Source organism: Enoplosus armatus, chromosome 17, assembly GCF_043641665.1.
Source record: "Enoplosus armatus isolate fEnoArm2 chromosome 17, fEnoArm2.hap1, whole genome shotgun sequence".
In the NCBI taxonomy this organism is placed as follows: domain Eukaryota; kingdom Metazoa; phylum Chordata; class Actinopteri; order Centrarchiformes; family Enoplosidae; genus Enoplosus; species Enoplosus armatus.
This window is the reverse complement of record NC_092196.1, coordinates 16,482,135-16,499,565: the sequence shown is the minus strand read 5'-3', so window position 1 is coordinate 16,499,565 and position 17,431 is coordinate 16,482,135. Positions and strand designations below refer to the sequence as shown.

The 17,431-nt window shown below is 43.0% G+C and overlaps 1 protein-coding gene across 1 annotated transcript; it reads right to left on the bottom strand.

Annotated features, from left to right (window-relative positions):
* Positions 1 to 498: 498 nt before the first annotated feature.
* stk17al (serine/threonine kinase 17a like) lies at positions 499 to 12,680 on the bottom strand. Its single transcript, XM_070922760.1, has 7 exons — positions 12,370 to 12,680; positions 8,803 to 9,015; positions 4,569 to 4,713; positions 3,591 to 3,717; positions 3,451 to 3,499; positions 2,969 to 3,148; positions 499 to 2,238 (listed from the first exon to the last, which is right to left on the bottom strand). Exons 1-7 carry the CDS (start codon positions 12,480 to 12,482, stop codon positions 1,947 to 1,949), a joined length of 1,119 nt encoding a protein of 372 aa, XP_070778861.1. The 5' UTR covers positions 12,483 to 12,680; the 3' UTR covers positions 499 to 1,946.
* Between the last annotated feature and the right edge of the window lie 4,751 nt (positions 12,681 to 17,431).

Here is a 17,431-nt window from a genome sequence, read left to right as displayed (position 1 = left end):
ACATTGATGGATTTTGCTGTGTTCCATCTGTAAGCAGGAGTGAACAAAACAAAGAGTCTACAGCCAAGCTAGCTACCAGCTTTGAAACTGTTCGTAGGCACAGCTGTTTTCAGCTAAATGCTAACGTATGCATGCTAACATGCTCACAAAGACAATGCTAAAATGCTGATGTAGTTTAGTGTGTTGGCATGCCAACACTTGCCAATTAGCTCTTAGTTGTAAGTAGTTTTGCAGATATTTGGTCATAAACTAAAATACTGGTCAAATATATCAGGGGATCACCCACGTCATTAGGACGCATCATCTGATGACCATGAATTAGCCCGTATGGCTAAAAAATAACCTACTAGCAGACATTATGTTGATGAAAAACAAACCTTGATTTGGTTGAATTAATCTAGAATCATAATTCTTCACTGTTGTAGTTTGTAGTTGTAGAAAGTGATAATGCATGAAATGCCATTACTGCTATAAAAACAATCACACACACAGACAGAGGAGTTTGTACAAAATGCACATGTATTTTTCTTAGTTACATTTTGCAATGCATGCCATCAACATTTATTCATTAAACATAATGTCCACGTGGACAAGTGCAAATCTGCCTGAAATTCACGAGCAGAAAAGAATAAGTAAAACAAAATAAGACACGATATAATGATGTTAACACTCATACACTGGTAAAAAAAACAAAACATTAATAATCTTTTCAGATTAATCTTAATACTAACTCACAATATACATTTCAGTACGTTTTTTGAGAAATTCTCTGCTCCCGAGCATCTGAAGGTTCATTTATTACAATTCTAATAACAAAACTGAACTGTTGCTTTCAACCCCTGCCATTCCCTCTTGTCAAGACTGATGTTTTCACAATATTTGAAGAGTAAGAAATCTAGGGGCAACCTCGCAGTTAAGTACAAAAAACACAAAAAACTTGTGCAACTTGTGCAATAGCCCACAAAACAAACAAAAAAATTAACAAAGTAAAATTGTAATATTAACACAGAAGAAAGGTTGAAAAAGTGGCACTTTGTGAAAAAAGGCAATGTGACCCAAACAGTGGGTGGTGGAATATGGTTAATATGTACAGTACATTGTGTGACAGCTGACTGTGCTTGATGAGCTTTTGGTTTCTTACTATTACATTGAAGTTCAATAACAAAACAAAAAGTGCTTAAGATTGTCCTTAAAAAAAAATAAGAATGCTACTATTTCCATCTCAAACTCAGGCATTGATGTGGCTTTGTATATTTAAGGGGGTGAAGTGGTATAACAAACACACATAAATAAACATAAAAACAGTGGAACAGTTAACGTCTGGTTTCAGCGTAGGTGCCGCTTTAATTTTTATGTTAAGTAGAACCATCTGTCAAAACCCTTTAGTTCCTTCAATAAAACTCATCACAGAAGGTATGTCTGGGTCAGCTGAAGCATAACTTGTTTTGATGAGAGCACACAGTGAGTGAAGTCATTTCCCATGGAAGCGGGAGGCTGCCTCTCCTATGGCACCCAGTTCAAAAGGCTAATTGGGTAAAAAGGGAAACCAGTGTGCGTGCAGGGATGAACTAGCCAGTGTTAAGCTGAGCCCAGTTCAGTTCTGTCACTTTTTAAGGCAGCAGTGCAGTCCTGCGACAAAATCCTTGTGAGTCTTCTCCCACTCCTTTCTTCTGCATCTTCATTCCTCTCACATTCCTTCCGAGCAATCATAAATCAGCACGGAGTAGCATGTATAATTCAAACACACACACGCAGAGGTATCAAACTACACACAGCCCAGCTCACAAACATCACAGCAGTAGAAGCAGCCAGCAGCAGGCATACAGCATCCATATAGCATAGCCCTGAGTCAGATCAAGACCAAGAAGCTGCAGGCTCACTGGCTCTCAGCGTCTGCTCCGTGGAGTTTGAATGTGTTCAATCTCTTTCCACCTGTGAAACATCGTTCAGCAGATCAGCTCCTGCTGTATCTCAGGTCGCGTGAGAAAGGAGGGCTCGCTGAAGGAGAAGGCGTCACGGCCTGTCTTCAGCTCACCCTGGCCCGGGCACATGAGATAGGACCCGATCAAGTCCAGCTCGGGGGAGGGAGCCGGGCTCTCGGGTTCCGACTCCGACTGGCTTGTGTCCGGCTCGTCCAAAGAGGAGGCCGACCTAGCGTGGAGGTGCGGGTGAGAGTGGGGATGGGGGAGCGAGTTCAGCCAGGGGTGGTTGAGGCCTTCTTCTGCTGTGGCTCTCTTCCTGTACACACAAACACAATAACACTGTGGATGAGTGGAAATTCCCGAATAGTTTACATAACCGATGGATTGCCTGGATCTTCTGATTTGCTCAACCCGTTCTCCGTTCAGACATCGGCCATATTCCTTTTCAACATTTGGTTTGGAAAACCACAAAAGAAGCACTTTTTGCTCTCAAGATTTTTTCCCCTCCATCTCTCACTGATTACTCAAACACTGAGGAATCTTCCACTTTTTCCATCGCTACCAGTAATCTGCTGCTATTAAATGATACTGACTAGAGATTATGGCTCTGGATGTGAGACAGAAGCTGCTGCTACTTTTCATCAACAAATTGTGGTGAAAAATTAAGGCCTCAGTCAGAATTGGGTTCATCAGAAATATAGTAAGATAACTTCCCTTGGAAATCACCTTAGGTTAACTATTCTTTTTTTTTGGTGACACTTAAAGCTGGTACATCAGTGTCTGGTGTAATTTCAAAACTTATTTAAATGAGGTGAGCTTACAACCACTGTTTGCAAAAAAGGAAATTACTTCTCGCCTAAGTGACGCAAATCTTGTTACCACATACACTCATTTAGACGCATGCGGATGTACTTCCGTGCTGGCGTGAACTGACTCACATCCTTGGTGTGTAAATCAGCTCAAAGTAAGGCTGACGGAAACGTTTTAGTTTTAGCCATAATCAGAACATCTGTTCGTATCTTCATCTTTACTGTAAGCAACCTCACCTGGGGTTTTTAACCAGCAAGGACTTGATGAAGTCAACAGCCAGAGGGGAGATCCCCTCGAACGTGTCCTGCGAGTACTCTACGTTGACTTGGGAGATGTTGAGGAATGTCTCCTGCTTGTCGTCACCTAGGAAGGGAGACTCGCCTGTCAGCATGACGTAGGTCAGGACCCCGATACTCCTGGCAGAAAGGGAGGAAGAAGGGGAAGAAGGTTATGACAGAATCTGTTTTGCGACACACTTTAGCACAACAGGTTTGGCTGTCTTCCACTGTACTGCGGCAAGCCAATAATTAACTGCAAGTATGAAGCAAAGATGATCTTGTGGTCAAAGGTCTAGACTGTCTTTTGCAAATTGGGGAGGTGATGTCACTGCCCTGAATATGTCTTTATTTCCAGAACTAAAGCACAGACTAAACTAGTTCTGCATGGCATCCACTAAAATGAGTGGAAATAGTCTCATTAACTACAGTAGCACACTTACCACATGTCAGTAGCAGTGGTGATGGGTTCATAGTTCAGGATCTCTGGTGCTGCAACAAAAACACAGCCAGTTAGTCATGATAAACAATACTAAAAGACGCAGGTGATTCTGGGTATTTGAGGGCTGAAAGCAGGACTCACCCACATACTCTGGGGTACCCAGGATCTCCCTGACTTCTGTGATGTTGTCCATGCGTCTGGACAAGCCAAAGTCCACAATACGAATGTCCCCCAGAGGTCTGGCACTGGTCAGCAAGATGTTCTGGGGCTGGAGAAGACGCACACACAGATTAGACAGAGGTATGCAACATCATGACTAATGATGATTGAAGGAGTCTGAGGTCTGACATCTGAGGTCATTAATTACATGTCAGTGTGAATGAGTCAAAGCATTTGAGGTAAAGAGGAACAGGGGTCTTGTTTGTCAGTCAGCATCTAGCTGCTCAAACAAGACTGAAAACTGCTGGAATATCCCTGCTAACCACTAGGATGGCTCCATGGTTTGTGTGTGTGCAAAGACTGTAGTATAAGAACAATTGTGCTTGATTCTGGGTCAGACTGGTCAAATGCCAGAGTTGGTTTGAATATCTGAGATGAACAAAAGAGGAGAAGACAGGCCAAGGCCAACTATCAGGCCTGGGCCACTACAGTCTCTCAAACCACAAGAGCAACTGAAGAGCGCATGAGATTCACCTCTTCACTTAACTTCACACTATGTTTATCTATACCAAAATGTTCTAAAGCATCAGTCATGCTAAACAAAGGATGAGATGTATTTGAACTGATCATTTAATCTAGAACACATGCACGTTTTTTTCAGTTGCTTATTCATTTTAAAAGAATCATATAACGTGTGTAATAAGAAACCCAATACCTAGTTAATTTGTGAGATGATGGGTAGAAAGAAAATCTCAGTGATGACTGCCTTGTTACCTCAGGGCACGCTAAAGAAAACATGATAGTTCAGTCAGGTTCCTTTACCGACCGATTCCTCGTGGGAACAGGGTCGTGACACACTGAATGAGTTGTGGTTGCATAAGAGAAATCATATCTCCTTCAGTCTGCCACTCGAGGGAATAGACTATCCTATATTGTGATATAATCTTTCAGCGTACTTACTTTCAGATCCAGATGCACCACATGGTTCCGATGCAGGAAGGCCACTCCAGTCAGGATCTGCTTGGCCAGCCGGATCACATCTTTCTCTGTGAAGGCCTCGTCGTTATCGGCAACACATTGGTTGAAGATTTCGCCACCGGCGGCGCTGGAAGGAAAGCACAGGAAGGGAAAACTGAGAAAACAAAACAAGGATAAGATGAAAAGAAAAGAACTGTACATAGAGAGCCACCCAGTGGAGTTTAGTTTGGCTTACTTTCATTTTGGATTATTAATTTTAACTTGTCATAATAACTTGCGCCTTAAACTGTATAAATACGCCCTTCCTCTCAGTTTGAATTGCACAAGTTGACAAAAGCAAATTCCAACCCATCCCATTAATGCAATTTTAGTGAACAAACCCAAAGTCATTTCCGCTTTCCTTAAAATTACGTAACACCCCGTCTCCTCATTAGTGTACTTTGGCTTGAAGGAACAAAGTCCATCCACATCTACACACACACTGCATGTGAGTCCAACATGAATCAATATCATTTTTGGTACCCCGCCTCTGTGTGTACCTTCTCCTTCTCAGGAATATTACAGAGATAAGAATGGTCATATCAGCTTACAGCAGGTTCAGATAAGGCCTTAAACAGCCTGATATATTGCAGGTTAACATATTAAATCAAAACAGAATAAACAGAAGCAAACACTGGCCAACTAAACCTTTTCTTAATGTGGAAAGGAACAGATTGTTAGATATAAAGTAGCCATAGAAGATGGCAGTAAAGTAGTGTCAAGTTGGTAACTAGATACTGTATGAGCCTCAGCCTGCATAGTTTTTTGCTTGTTCGCTCAAAACAACTAATGTGTAAGGGGTTATCCTATTTTTGGAATGTAGTAATTAGACAATGGTGACATCTCACATCAAGGAAGAGTCAGATTCCTGCCTGGTCTTGCTGCGCTTATGTAACAACGTTAAGTAAAGTTGAGACATGGTGGATTTACGGTGGAAGCTCCATCAGTCAGATCAATGCCTGAAGCTGACAGTTCACCCAAAAAACTAAAGCCATGTGTGGGGGATTTAGATGGCACACATGCTTTTTATCTTCAGAGGAAAACTTTGTGACCAGGCCCTGGGCACGACTGTTACATAACCAGCACCATCCAATCCCCTGTTAGCCTCCCATCCCTGCACTCTTTACTATCCTCAGCTGCGAAAATAGCACCCATGTTTTTAGGGATTTTGAGGATATCCGTCATTAGTCCATATAAACTCTTCATTTTTTTGCTTCCAGCACCAAATATTGGACCTGGCACCTAGCCCGCTTGTTGCAAACATGCAATCAATGCATCAATCAATCCCACTTAACAACCCCCAAAGAGTTTAGAGAGCAGTGGAGACATACAATGAAACTCAATTTGTTTACATTGATCTGCACATTTATACTAAATGCAAGTAAGCCTAGTGTTAGTGTTTTCATTTGGAAGAGGAAACAAAAGTCAAATGAGGTGTTTTTTGGAAGCTGCAATAGAAAAAAACTCTCATGCCTCTTATTGAGTTGGTGTTATATAGAAAATGAACTTTAACTTGAATCTGTCAACTTAGCATAGATTTGACCTATTACTTTACCTGTCTGAACAATTCAGTATTTCAATAGCTTCATTAAGCTGTTAGCAGAAGCCCTAAGAGGATTTAAAATCTTGATAAAGACCATCTTGTTTAAATTCAACAGACTGCACACATTCTAGCCAAGCACTTAGGAATGATTTGATACTTCCCTGAAGTCTAAATATTGTCTCCATGCTCTCTCTCCTTCCAAGAGAGTTAATGTACACACTACTTCAGTGTGTAGGAGAAATCCTCCCCTGCATGGAGCTGCATTAAAAACCCACTGCAGCCAACACGAGTGAGGGCACAGAGAGGCTGAACAACCATTTGAAGAGAAGAACCGAGAACAGATGAGCCTCATTCTCTGAATAAGAGGATATTAAGCGGAGGCAAATATATTTCTCTATTTTAAAGCAGTAAACTAAGTCAAGCTCCTTTTAGTTCTGCAGGATAAGCTATTTGGTCAAAGCCCTTCTTGGCTGACCACCAAGCTGGGTGCTCATTGACGTCACCTTAACAGGACCCTGTCAACCAGTTTCTGCAAGTCGAACCTGTCTGTTGGCTGAATTGCCTGGTCAGCACTTATACTCCAGTACAGTCCAATTAAAGGCCACTTTTCTGCACTTTTTCTAAACTTTTGTATTTGTGGAAGAGCAGGAAACAAACGACTATGCTTCCTGGAGATTTCATCACAGTGACCGTTTTTAGCTACTGTGCACAAAAAACTTTCAGAGCTCAGGAGGCGATGCACGTTCATTTTTCATCAAAGTGGCCATCTCTCAAACTAGTCATACTGGGGGTTTCTGTGGTACTGACGCACACTGGAGCTACACTTTCAAAGATGATTAGAATTCAACTTCTCGCTTCCATTTCTCTGACATTACCAAGGATGTGGTTGTGGCTACGAGAAGTGTGTGTGTGCGTGTGCACAACACATACCAGCGTGGTGGTGTACTACTTTTGGGAACCATGCTTGCTGCTTACATTTAAACCCACAGGAAATGGAAAATGGTTTTCAATTCTTGAAACTCATGCTGAGGTCAGACAGTTTGAAGATGCAGCTTTTCAGTGGTCAAGGGTCTCATTGTGAGTGCTCCTGCCGCTTTTAGGACAAATGTACAGTGCAATAGATAAAAACTGACAAAAGAATGAGTTGACATTTAAAAACAGAGCTCTTTAAGTGCTAAAATATTATGCATTCGCTGGCTGCTTGATTTTATGCTCGAAGACTCCACGGTGCAGCTCCATTTGGCAGCCGAAGAGGAACTGTGGACCAGTGCCGACTGACCTCCTGCTATGTTTTCTCTGCAGGCATGCAGGGGTGAACTGTGGTGCTACTTCCCCTTTCACACTTCAGTCAGAGGTCAAACACAGACCCCCCCCCACAGAGAGGCCTTTGTTCTGCGGAGGCATTCCATGTCTAGGATGGGGATGACTACAGAGGAGTGGGAAGGAGAGGGCTTCCTGCCCTAACAGCAAACAGTTCAGGAACAGGGTCAGGGAAACGTGGTTCAAGTCTAATTGCCGTGTGTTATCTCCTCGTAATGAGGCGAGCAAGGTAATTAAGATGCTAAGTGTCCTTTCCAAATCCTAATTAGAGGCTGTCATTAGAGCAGTCAAAGAACACTTACTGGATATGCATCATGTCATTTAACACCCAAGCACGGCAGACCAAAGCCAGACAGACAGAATGACTCTGCTGGGTCACTGAACGAGCAACTCCACTCAGCTGCCGACCAGTTCGCCTGCATGTTGACAGGCAACACAAAGTCTCGAGTACTGAGCAGTACGTTCTCACAGTAGGGTCTAACTGACTTATTTGTAGCTCGACATTGTTATTTTCACACAGTGAACGGTGGTGTGACAGTTCCTGACAGCCATTTAGCATCACAAGAAAATGAGCTGTTGAGGTTATGACGAGACGAGTAACTAACCACAGAGAGAGAGAATTTCCTTTTAAGGTAGCGTTTGTGCAACAATAGTGCAAGGCTATGCATTTCACACGTGTGTATGTTTTTTTTGTTTTTTTGGTGACAAGTGGCTGTACCCTCAGCAATAAGAACATAACTCTCAGCCAGGAAGGGTTTTTCACAGATCAGACAGATATGTAAAAGCTGAAAATTCACATGAAAATGCCAAAGCAGTGACATTCTCATGATGCAAAATACAGGATGTTGTATGACGTGAATGTAAAATTTGATGTGAGGCTTTCCCAACTCAAACATTGTTGCTTAATAAGTAGAAATGAATTAATACGTTGGGGAGTTCACTAGAAGCCAGTTCGGTGTCCTCAAATCTCTCAGACACTCTGCATGAGAAAAACTCTAGTCATGGAAAGTTTTTAGTGAGTGATGATTAAAGGATTTTCATCTCCCTAATGATTGATAGCCTAATCATTTATCCCAGTTTTCCTGGCATAGCTTGAACACAGACAAGTTAGAAAAAATTTAAAAGGCCATTTAGAATATGACCATCACTTTTTTCCCATATCAGTGACAGTGCAAGGGTGTGTGCATGAGAGCTTGAACACAAACAAACTTTGTTGGCACACACAAGGCTGTTCAGATACGATGTGGAATCTGTTTTTTCAGACAACTTTTAAAGACTTTTGTGTCGTTTCTGTAACATACAGTATTGTCTTACCACTCCAGAACGAGGACAATTTCGGTGTTGGTTTCGTAGACCTCATGCAGTGCCACCACATAGGGGTTGGCCTTGGCCGACTCCAGCACGGCGATCTCGTTTAAGATGTCCATGCGGCAGTCCTCGCCCTTCCGTCGCTTTCGCAGGAACTTGGCAGCATACTGCTTCCCCGTTGCCTTCTCAATGCACTTTTTTACCACCGCAAACTTTCCCCTGGGAAACAAAGAGGGGAGAGAGCAAGAGAGTGATTAGTGAGGAGAGAGAATAATCACAACCACTTTACTGGCTTTTCAAACATATTTGGTCAGAGATGGTTCTGTTCTGTATCCAAGTAGCCAACTGGACCACTGGATTAAATTTAGGTCATTTAAACTGGAGCAAATGAAAGGCTAAAATTACTGGACATACTCATGACAGTTTAACTGCTATGAGGTGAAACCTAGATTACAGTGCAAGACATTTGGAAAAGCCCGCCAACCAGCCACGAGTGCAACACTGTAGGCGAGGTTAAAGAACAGTTCAGAGATAAGAAGGTTAAGTGGCATCATTTGAAAATACAAAGACTGCTATTGCCCACTGATATGCTTAGCTGAGGAGGCGTCATTAGACATTCGGTGGAGATTCCCTCGTTCTCCTCCTCTTCCTCTAGCCTTCAGGAGGGTCTGACAGGAGGCAGATAAGGCTGACAGTTTTGGCAAGAGCTGCTGAATAGTGGGCAGGGACCTGATAAGGGTAAGGCTACTTTATAGGTCAAACAAAAACAAATAGATGCAACAGCTTGGTTGCAGGTAGTCACTTGTAAAACATGAGATTAAAGAAAAGAACATCCACTTTTACAGTCTCATCACTACCATTCATCTTTCAGCATATAAACTGATGGATTCATAGGAGATGTTAAGGGTCAGCAGTGGGTGTGGGCAGGATGTCCGATGTGTGCAGAATTGCCTCTCTGTGTCAAGCTGAACATAATCGCCAGCCATCCTCCCAGGCTGATAATGAGGCCTTTTCTTCACAGCTGACAGCAGCAGGGACAAATGGAATTGTGTTGACACCTCCGCCCAGACCCTCGGCAAGGGCCTGCTTCTCCTTTGACAACCGTACAAAAGCTGACCAGTCGGCTAACTGAGATGCCCCGAGACCAGGACCACCCACCTGACCGTGGCTGGGCAGGCCAGGCGGGGGGGGGGGGGGGGGGGGGGGGGGGGGGGTCACTGCTGTTACAGTCAGGTTGGAGCCTAAACAGCATGCTAAAATGGACACTGTAACCTCAACATCTATATCCAACTCAATGTCTTAATGAGCAAGCAATGCAGATACGCAACAGAAGGCTTAGGAAAAGTGAACACAGGATGTGAAAAGATGACTGAACTGGGCAGAATCTAAATGAAGTGGCCAGAAAGGTCCACTCAGCATGGTGCCAGTCATTTTCCCACACAGTGTTACTCCAAGCCCTGTGTGCTGTGGACCAAAAACAGCAACTGTTCTGGCCAGAGCTTGGTTCTGTTTTGGCTACCACCCCGGCTGCTGTGAGGTCTGTTTCTTCTCTTTTGCTATTTCCAAGTCTCGCAGAATGGTGACGACTCATTGTTCACAGTGAAAAGGCAAAACCCGTCAGAGCCTTTTCATCCTTAATTAGCCAAGTTCAGAGCAGCTCACTGTGGGCTGGGAACTACATATGGAGTGAAAAGGAATGACCGCTGGCCACGGAAAGGAGCAACAGGAGGTCTTTTCAAAGATGGACAACAGGTCAGAGGTTACTAAACACGGCCATCTTCCAGCCGGCTACGTTCACACTCAGCCATGGTACTAGACAGATGCACAGAACCTCCTGGTTATGCATAACATCACATGCTTTAATGTAATATTTTACACATTAACTTTGTTTCCTTTTTGCTCTGTTACAGTAGAAAAACTGACCCTAATGAGTGCTTTCTCAAACATCCTGTCTGGATGCACAAACACAATTATGCAGATCAAACAGCTCATTTGCAGGGTTATCATCGGTAGAATCTTTCTGAAACTAGTCTGTCATCAACCATCAACTTTACTGTGACACACAAAAGTAATTCCTCCCCAGCACTAGAGATGGTGATAATTGGTTTCCTGTGGAGTCTGTGTTTTGTCTTCCTCAGTAAGGGGCACTGACTCATGTCTGAAGTGCAATGAGATATGACAGCCCTCACAGCTCTCATTTGCCTGTTTCGCAGACAAACTGACAAACAACATGAGTTCCTCTTCCTGCTTTCGAGGTGGCCACAACATATGCTTATGCACAGTTCTGCAGGGACCCTGAAAATAAGGCCAATGAGCCACACTGCTCATTTAAACTTCAAGAAAGTTGAAAGAAGAAGTTGGCGGAAGAATTCAACTCAGGCAGTTCTAATATGGTCAGCATCCCTCCTAATGTACAGATGATATAGCTGATCTGCTGGCATGCAGCACTACTTACATTCCTGCATTTAATGCGATTATGAGGCCTGATCTCAGGATGTTGTTGGCTCGGACTCATGGGAAGAGGAGGGAAGGAGGATTTAGGGTGAGAGGAGGGAGAGGCTGCTGTGGCCTACACTTCATAGGCAGTCTCAAGCCAACCCCCCATAGGTCCTGGCTGCTGTCCCAGGGTGTCTGACAAGGAAAACTGGCTGCTACCAACTGACTCTTTATTTAGCCTGTCCCACCACACTCTGTGGAGGAGCAAACATTCAGTAAAATTGGAGTTATAGAGATAGATGCAGAATTGGCACAAACAGCAATCAAACAGCTGTAGAGTGAAACCCAAGAAGTCAACTGCAGCTCCTTGATTGTTAATTCAAATTTTAAGAAATCCAGTCTTGTCTGGCACATTGGGGAATCCCCGTTTAAAAACCACTGAAATGTGCACTTCTGATCCATCAGTGAGTGTGACCCAAAAATGCATTTAGCTGAAGAGAGACAGAGAAGAGTGGCTGATTGTAGGTACCTCACACTTACAATACTGTGACACCTCCAAAGTAATACTGAAGTTCAGCTCACACACACACACACACACACACACACACACACACACACACTAGACTCTACTAGCCCACACAAGGTGAGCACCAACAATAACACAGGTCGTGCAATTTCAAAAATATCATGCATTCAGCTCTTATACTGTATGTCAGACATTTAAGAAAAGTGTGCCGGAGTGGAAACTAAGTCCCTCCTCATCTCACAAAACTTTCTGGCCCGAGCATCTTCACATAACTCATTACTGTCCACCTCTTGTTTTTACACTAAAAGATTAGAAAGTCTTAAAATATTTCAGAAACTTTCAACCAAGACGCACAAAAACGCATTACCATTACGCGTGCCAAAGCGCAAAATCTCCGCCTTTCCCGGGGATGTAATGCTGGATTGGAAATGTCCAATTAACACGCTTCCCATTAACACGTGCAGAGAGCAAATCTAATATGATTACCAGGTTTGCAGATTATCAAGACACTGTTGCAAATTCCGCTCGAACAGCCCACGAACAAAGTCAGCACACCGAGTAGTTTTTCATCAATGAATGTTGGAAACCATTCACGCAACAAACACACTCACCTGCCCAGTTCTTTGCCGACCAACTCGTAATTAGCTGTGAACGGGTCAGCTCTTATCCTCGTGCGGATTGTTGACACCATTCCGTTTTTGCTCATCGTTGCTGAATCTGGCATTGAATTCGCGCTTGCAGTGAATCAATTTTCTTCCACCCGAAAATACAACAAAGACGGTTTTCTGGTCCGCTCAAGTAAAAACTCGCATGATAAAAGGGTCGATTAAGGCGAACAGCAGTTGTGTCAAACTACCGAAAGATAATCCAGTAAACGCGTCCCAAACAAGAGGATGGTGGCCAGCGGGAGTGTGACACAGTCGGTGCGGTAAATTAGTTTGAGCGCTACTACACATTCCTCACAATAAACTCCTCGTCAGGGCCAGCCCCACTCCTGTGACGCTCTGCGGTGGAAGCCAATGAGTTTGCTGAAGAGGACGGACCCAAGGTGCAGGCCAGCTGGCAAGTGGTGCGTTCAAGTGACAGCAGTTTCGTGGTGCAGGTACACAAACATAAACAGACCTCTATCATTAGTTTCAGTTTTTTATGTTGTTTTTAAACTAATAAAATAATGTTAATGATTAGATATGAACAGCCTACGGTCCTAACACACACATAAAACATCAAACTATCAACATAAAGGTGGTCAAACTGCTCTGCACTTTATCCCTTACAATTTACAGCAGTCATGTAGTTATGATGTACACTGTCAGTTTAGATTTATGGACATTTGTCAGCCTTAAAGTTTAGGTAAACTATAACTAATAATGTAGTACTTGATTAAGCCTTTACCTCCTTACTTCTAACCCCATATTGTACCCACCTACCCCAAAATGTACACCTAAAAGAAATATAAAGTTAAAACAAAACACAGCATGTTCATATCTGAATAAAAACACATGCGCTCGCAAATATTTCAGGCATGTTTGAGGTTATTGTTGGTATGTGTTTTCCTGTTGCTTGCTTTGGGCTTGGCTGTGCTACAGGTGAGACTTGACTTTTTCTCACACAACACTCAGTCGTGTGAAGCTGCCCTTGGGTTATGAGAGTTGTTTGTCTGCTCTTTGAACCGGCGTGTCAATAAAGAAGAATTCAAAACATCCCATTAGACAACTCATCAGCTAAAGATACTTTGCTTGGAAGGTAAAGTTCAGTGCTGATCATGTACATGTTATTCAGGGGTTTCTTTGTTATCTAATACTCATTATCAAAAGTCACCCTGTAGCCAGGAGAGTGAACATGAAACGAAGACAAACCAATGAGGAAATGTGATTGGTATTCATAGCTTGCATGACTTGGCTTGGGCAAATGTGACGATGACCTGGACTCTATGGGAAATGTGTCACCTAAGCTCCAGAGGCCTGCTGAAGCTAAAACTGTGAAACTGTGAAACTGTTGGAAAGACCAAGGCCTGGACTGACCCCAAGCAAACACAACAGCACACACAACAGCACACACACACACACACACACACACACAAACACAGATAATCTTCAGTCAGTCCCAAACGATGAAGTAACTGGTGGTGGAGTTTACACCTTGTGTAAAGGAGACCATATGAGACATTGCATATACATTAGTACATTGCACTGTAGCAGTAGACAAAGAAGCTCGTGCTGGATGTCAGTCATTGCCATCAAGGGCTACAATTAACAATATTTCATTTCATTATTGATTATTTTCTAGATTAATCATTTAGTCAATGAGGTGTCACAATTTGAGATGATGTCTTCAAATTGCTTGTGTTGTCTCATCACTTGTGGAAAACCCAGTGATTTTTAATTTACAATGATATTAAAGAGAGCAGTTTTACATTTGTGAAGCTGGAACCTAAGACTTATTTGTTATGAAAAAATGTTTATCGATTGTTAACTCATTGTTTCAGCACTCTTGTCATCATCAAATGGCCATCATCATCTTTTTCCCAAAGAAAGGAGAGACTCATACCGGCCTGTATTATTCAGGTTTCTAAATGAGGAGCTGAGTGTTTGTGCTGCCTTGAGGGAAGGGAAGGGAAGGAGTGAAGAAAAAGAACAGATGACAGGATGACAGGTCTTTCTGTACTGGTTTTATGGCCCATGGCTGAGCACATTGCTAGTGGTTGGTCACATGCCCTACATAACTGTTATCTAGTACACAAAGCAGGATTTGTCCAATCTTACCATACCAAAGCTAATTTTGTTGCCACAAACAGCAACTGATGTAAAAGAGATCTATTGAGAATGGACATTCCTCAGACCCTACTGAATCATTAGTGTCCAGCGACAAGGTTACATAACCTGTTACGCCTCCTCAAATTGTTACCTTAAGTCTAAGTGAGCCCACTCTGAAGCCTTGACCCTCTTTCTCTGCCAGCCTTCCCATTAAAGCTGGGGTCAGAGTTCAGAGGAGCCACGTTAGTGAGGGAGCTCTACCTGGCCCCAGAGACCTAATGAAAACACATACCAGCGAATTATCCTGCCAGCCTGCAGTTTAGCTAACATAAATATGAGAAGTTCAGCCGTGACCTGGGGAACGCAAACTCTTTCCGAGCCACTGGAACAAATAGGCCTTGTCATGACTGGGTCAGAAGACACAGCTCTTGTTTTTTACAAGACCTCGACTGTAGAGTAACGTCTGGGTCTGTTCCAAAAAAGTGTCCAAGATATGGATCTGATTGGTGTAAAAGAGGGATTTCGATGGCTTTAACTAGGGTACAAGGGTATGTGATAAAGTTTAAACGTTTGCCTGAGTTTGTATTTATGATAGTGAAGTGCAGAGACGCTCATGATGTCATTTCGTAACTATAACACATAGAGCAGGCATCTTATCCTCATACAGCTCTTTGTAAGAGTTGCCATTCTTACAAAGAGCTGCTGAAGAGCCAGAGTAGATAAACGGTTGTGGGTGGAGGGACAAAGGCAATCCGGTGTTAAAGAGGTGACCATTGCAGGATCAGGGTAAATGTACACTATTAAGCTCTCTTATGACTCCCTTAGGTAAATGTGTTAAGAGAGACAGACAGTCTTTTGTCCACATTTTCAAAGATGTCCTTTCTCTCGTCTCGTTTTTTGTCGCCCATGGGTGTGTAAAAAGAGGGGGTGGGGTCTCATTATTTCTCCCATGACTTTGTGACACTGTGCTGTTAAATGTTAGCTGCTTTTCCTTTGTGAGTCTGCTTGGAGGCCCGTCTAGTTATGTTAAGATCTCCTACTCTGATAACATCCCAGACTTTTCCTTTCTGTTTGATGGACCACAATGACCTGTTTCCACCCCTTGCTTTTGACGTGGAGGAGATATGACTGAGGAAGTAGGCTATCACCCGGCACAAGCAAATGTCCAACTGATGAGGTGTCCTTATTAGACAATGTTTTGAAGAGGTCATGTAGATGAAAGACAAACAGCTCTCACTTATAAAATGTTTTTGAGTCTCTTTCAATGCTTCCTTTGCCTGGTTTCCCTTGTTTTGCTCCATCTCTGAATGAGAACACCTGATGGCTGCTGATAGTAGCTTTCTTTCAAGCAACATTGCGTGAGAATGAAAAAGCCATCAACCATTCTTAAGAAATTTGCCTTGTTAACAAGGCCTAAAAGACCACATCTGCAAAATTGCAAAATGCTGAATCCTTACAGAGCATGATTGCAAGCTGTCTAAATTCTCTGTTTATGGTTAGTAGTTGTAAACCATTGTTTATGCAGAAAGAGGATTCCATGTAATGAGTGGGTTTAGACTCAGGAGGGCTACTTGGTAATCTCACCTCAGTCAATAAGTGTTCCCTGTCTTCTCTGGTTGCTTATACAGGGCTTCAATACATATCTTATCTGTCATGTGTTGTGCAATTTGTAATTAACAAGCAACTGATGCTCCATGTCTCTGCACTGGCAGACCCTAATTTGCTTGGGTGGATTGCGTGTATGTTACCACTTACAAGGATAGGGAGGGCTAACAGCATGAGGCCATGCTTTCATTAACTCCATAAATCATTCATGCAGTGGTGTAATGGTGGTGAGCCTAGGTCACACACTGGTGTGATCGCTAATCTGTTTGCGGTGACCTCAATGTAAAGCAGTCTGAATGGAGCGGCAAAGGTCTCGCACCTCATAAAACTAAACAGCCCAATAGCTCCGGTTGATTTGAATGCTTGACACACCACCCACATCTTAAGCTTTTCTCCTTCCCTTACTACTGCTGGCATTTCTGCCACATCAACTACTGTGGTAAACAAAAAGAACAAACATCTCCTCTGTGGCCTGACAGGGGAGGATTGGTGAGTTCTGGAAGTCATTCACCTCAGGACTGCAGGATGACGTGCAGAGCTGACGCTCGAACGGTATTAAAAGATAAGTTCCTAATCCTTTTGGCAACAGAGAAAAACGTAGAAGGAGGGATAAAAATACAACATCAGAATAGGCTCGAGATCTCATTGCCTTGTTTGTAATCTAAAAACAATGCATGGCAAACAGGCCTGGAGAGGAAGTGGTGTGTGGCCTCGTTGAGAATAACAGGTTGCTGTTAGAGATGCACCTACAGAGAATTATCATGCAAATCTGCAGTTTCCCTCAGCTCTCTTGGCAGCTGTTTTCAGTGAAAAAGCTCTAAAAACTCCACCAAAGACAGTTAGAAACAAGCCGATGAACATCGTGAAGCATTTAGCAGCTAAAAAGACTGATAGTTCCCTCAGGAGTTGGAGGTGGAGACCAAAAACAGAGCTAAAAGAGAGTGAAAATTGAATTGAATGCCAATGTTGCTCCATAACTGCTGGTTGTATAATAAGCAACTGTTTGCTAACAAGTTAGCCATCAATGTAAAAGGTGACAATATGACAATATTGTGTTCATAACTTATTTCTGCAGGCCCCAAGTCACAAAAAAACCCCAAAACAGTTATTGCGGGTTTAAGCCTCTGTTCCAGCAGGAACTCTGCTTCCTGATGTCTCAAGTGGACATGTTCTTCATTCCTCTCAATCCCAGTGGAACCTCCTTTAAGCCCTCCAGGTTTATATACATGTATGATGTACGCCTTTGATCGCATCTCTGTTACAAATCAGCCAAAAACAACAGCCATGTTTGACGCCATGGGTGCTACAATCAACC

Bases quoted from the DNA above. Each gene is read 5' to 3' on its own strand.
- stk17al (XM_070922760.1), bottom strand. From the start codon at position 12,482: ATGCCAGATTCAGCAACGATGAGCAAAAACGGAATGGTGTCAACAATC. The intron at 3,149-3,450 runs GTAAGTGTGCTA...CCTTTCTGCCAG, and splicing joins ACCACTGCTACTGACATGTG to GAGTATCGGGGTCCTGACCT. The intron at 2,239-2,968 runs GTGAGGTTGCTT...TTGTGTGTACAG, and splicing joins TTGCTGGTTAAAAACCCCAG to GAAGAGAGCCACAGCAGAAG.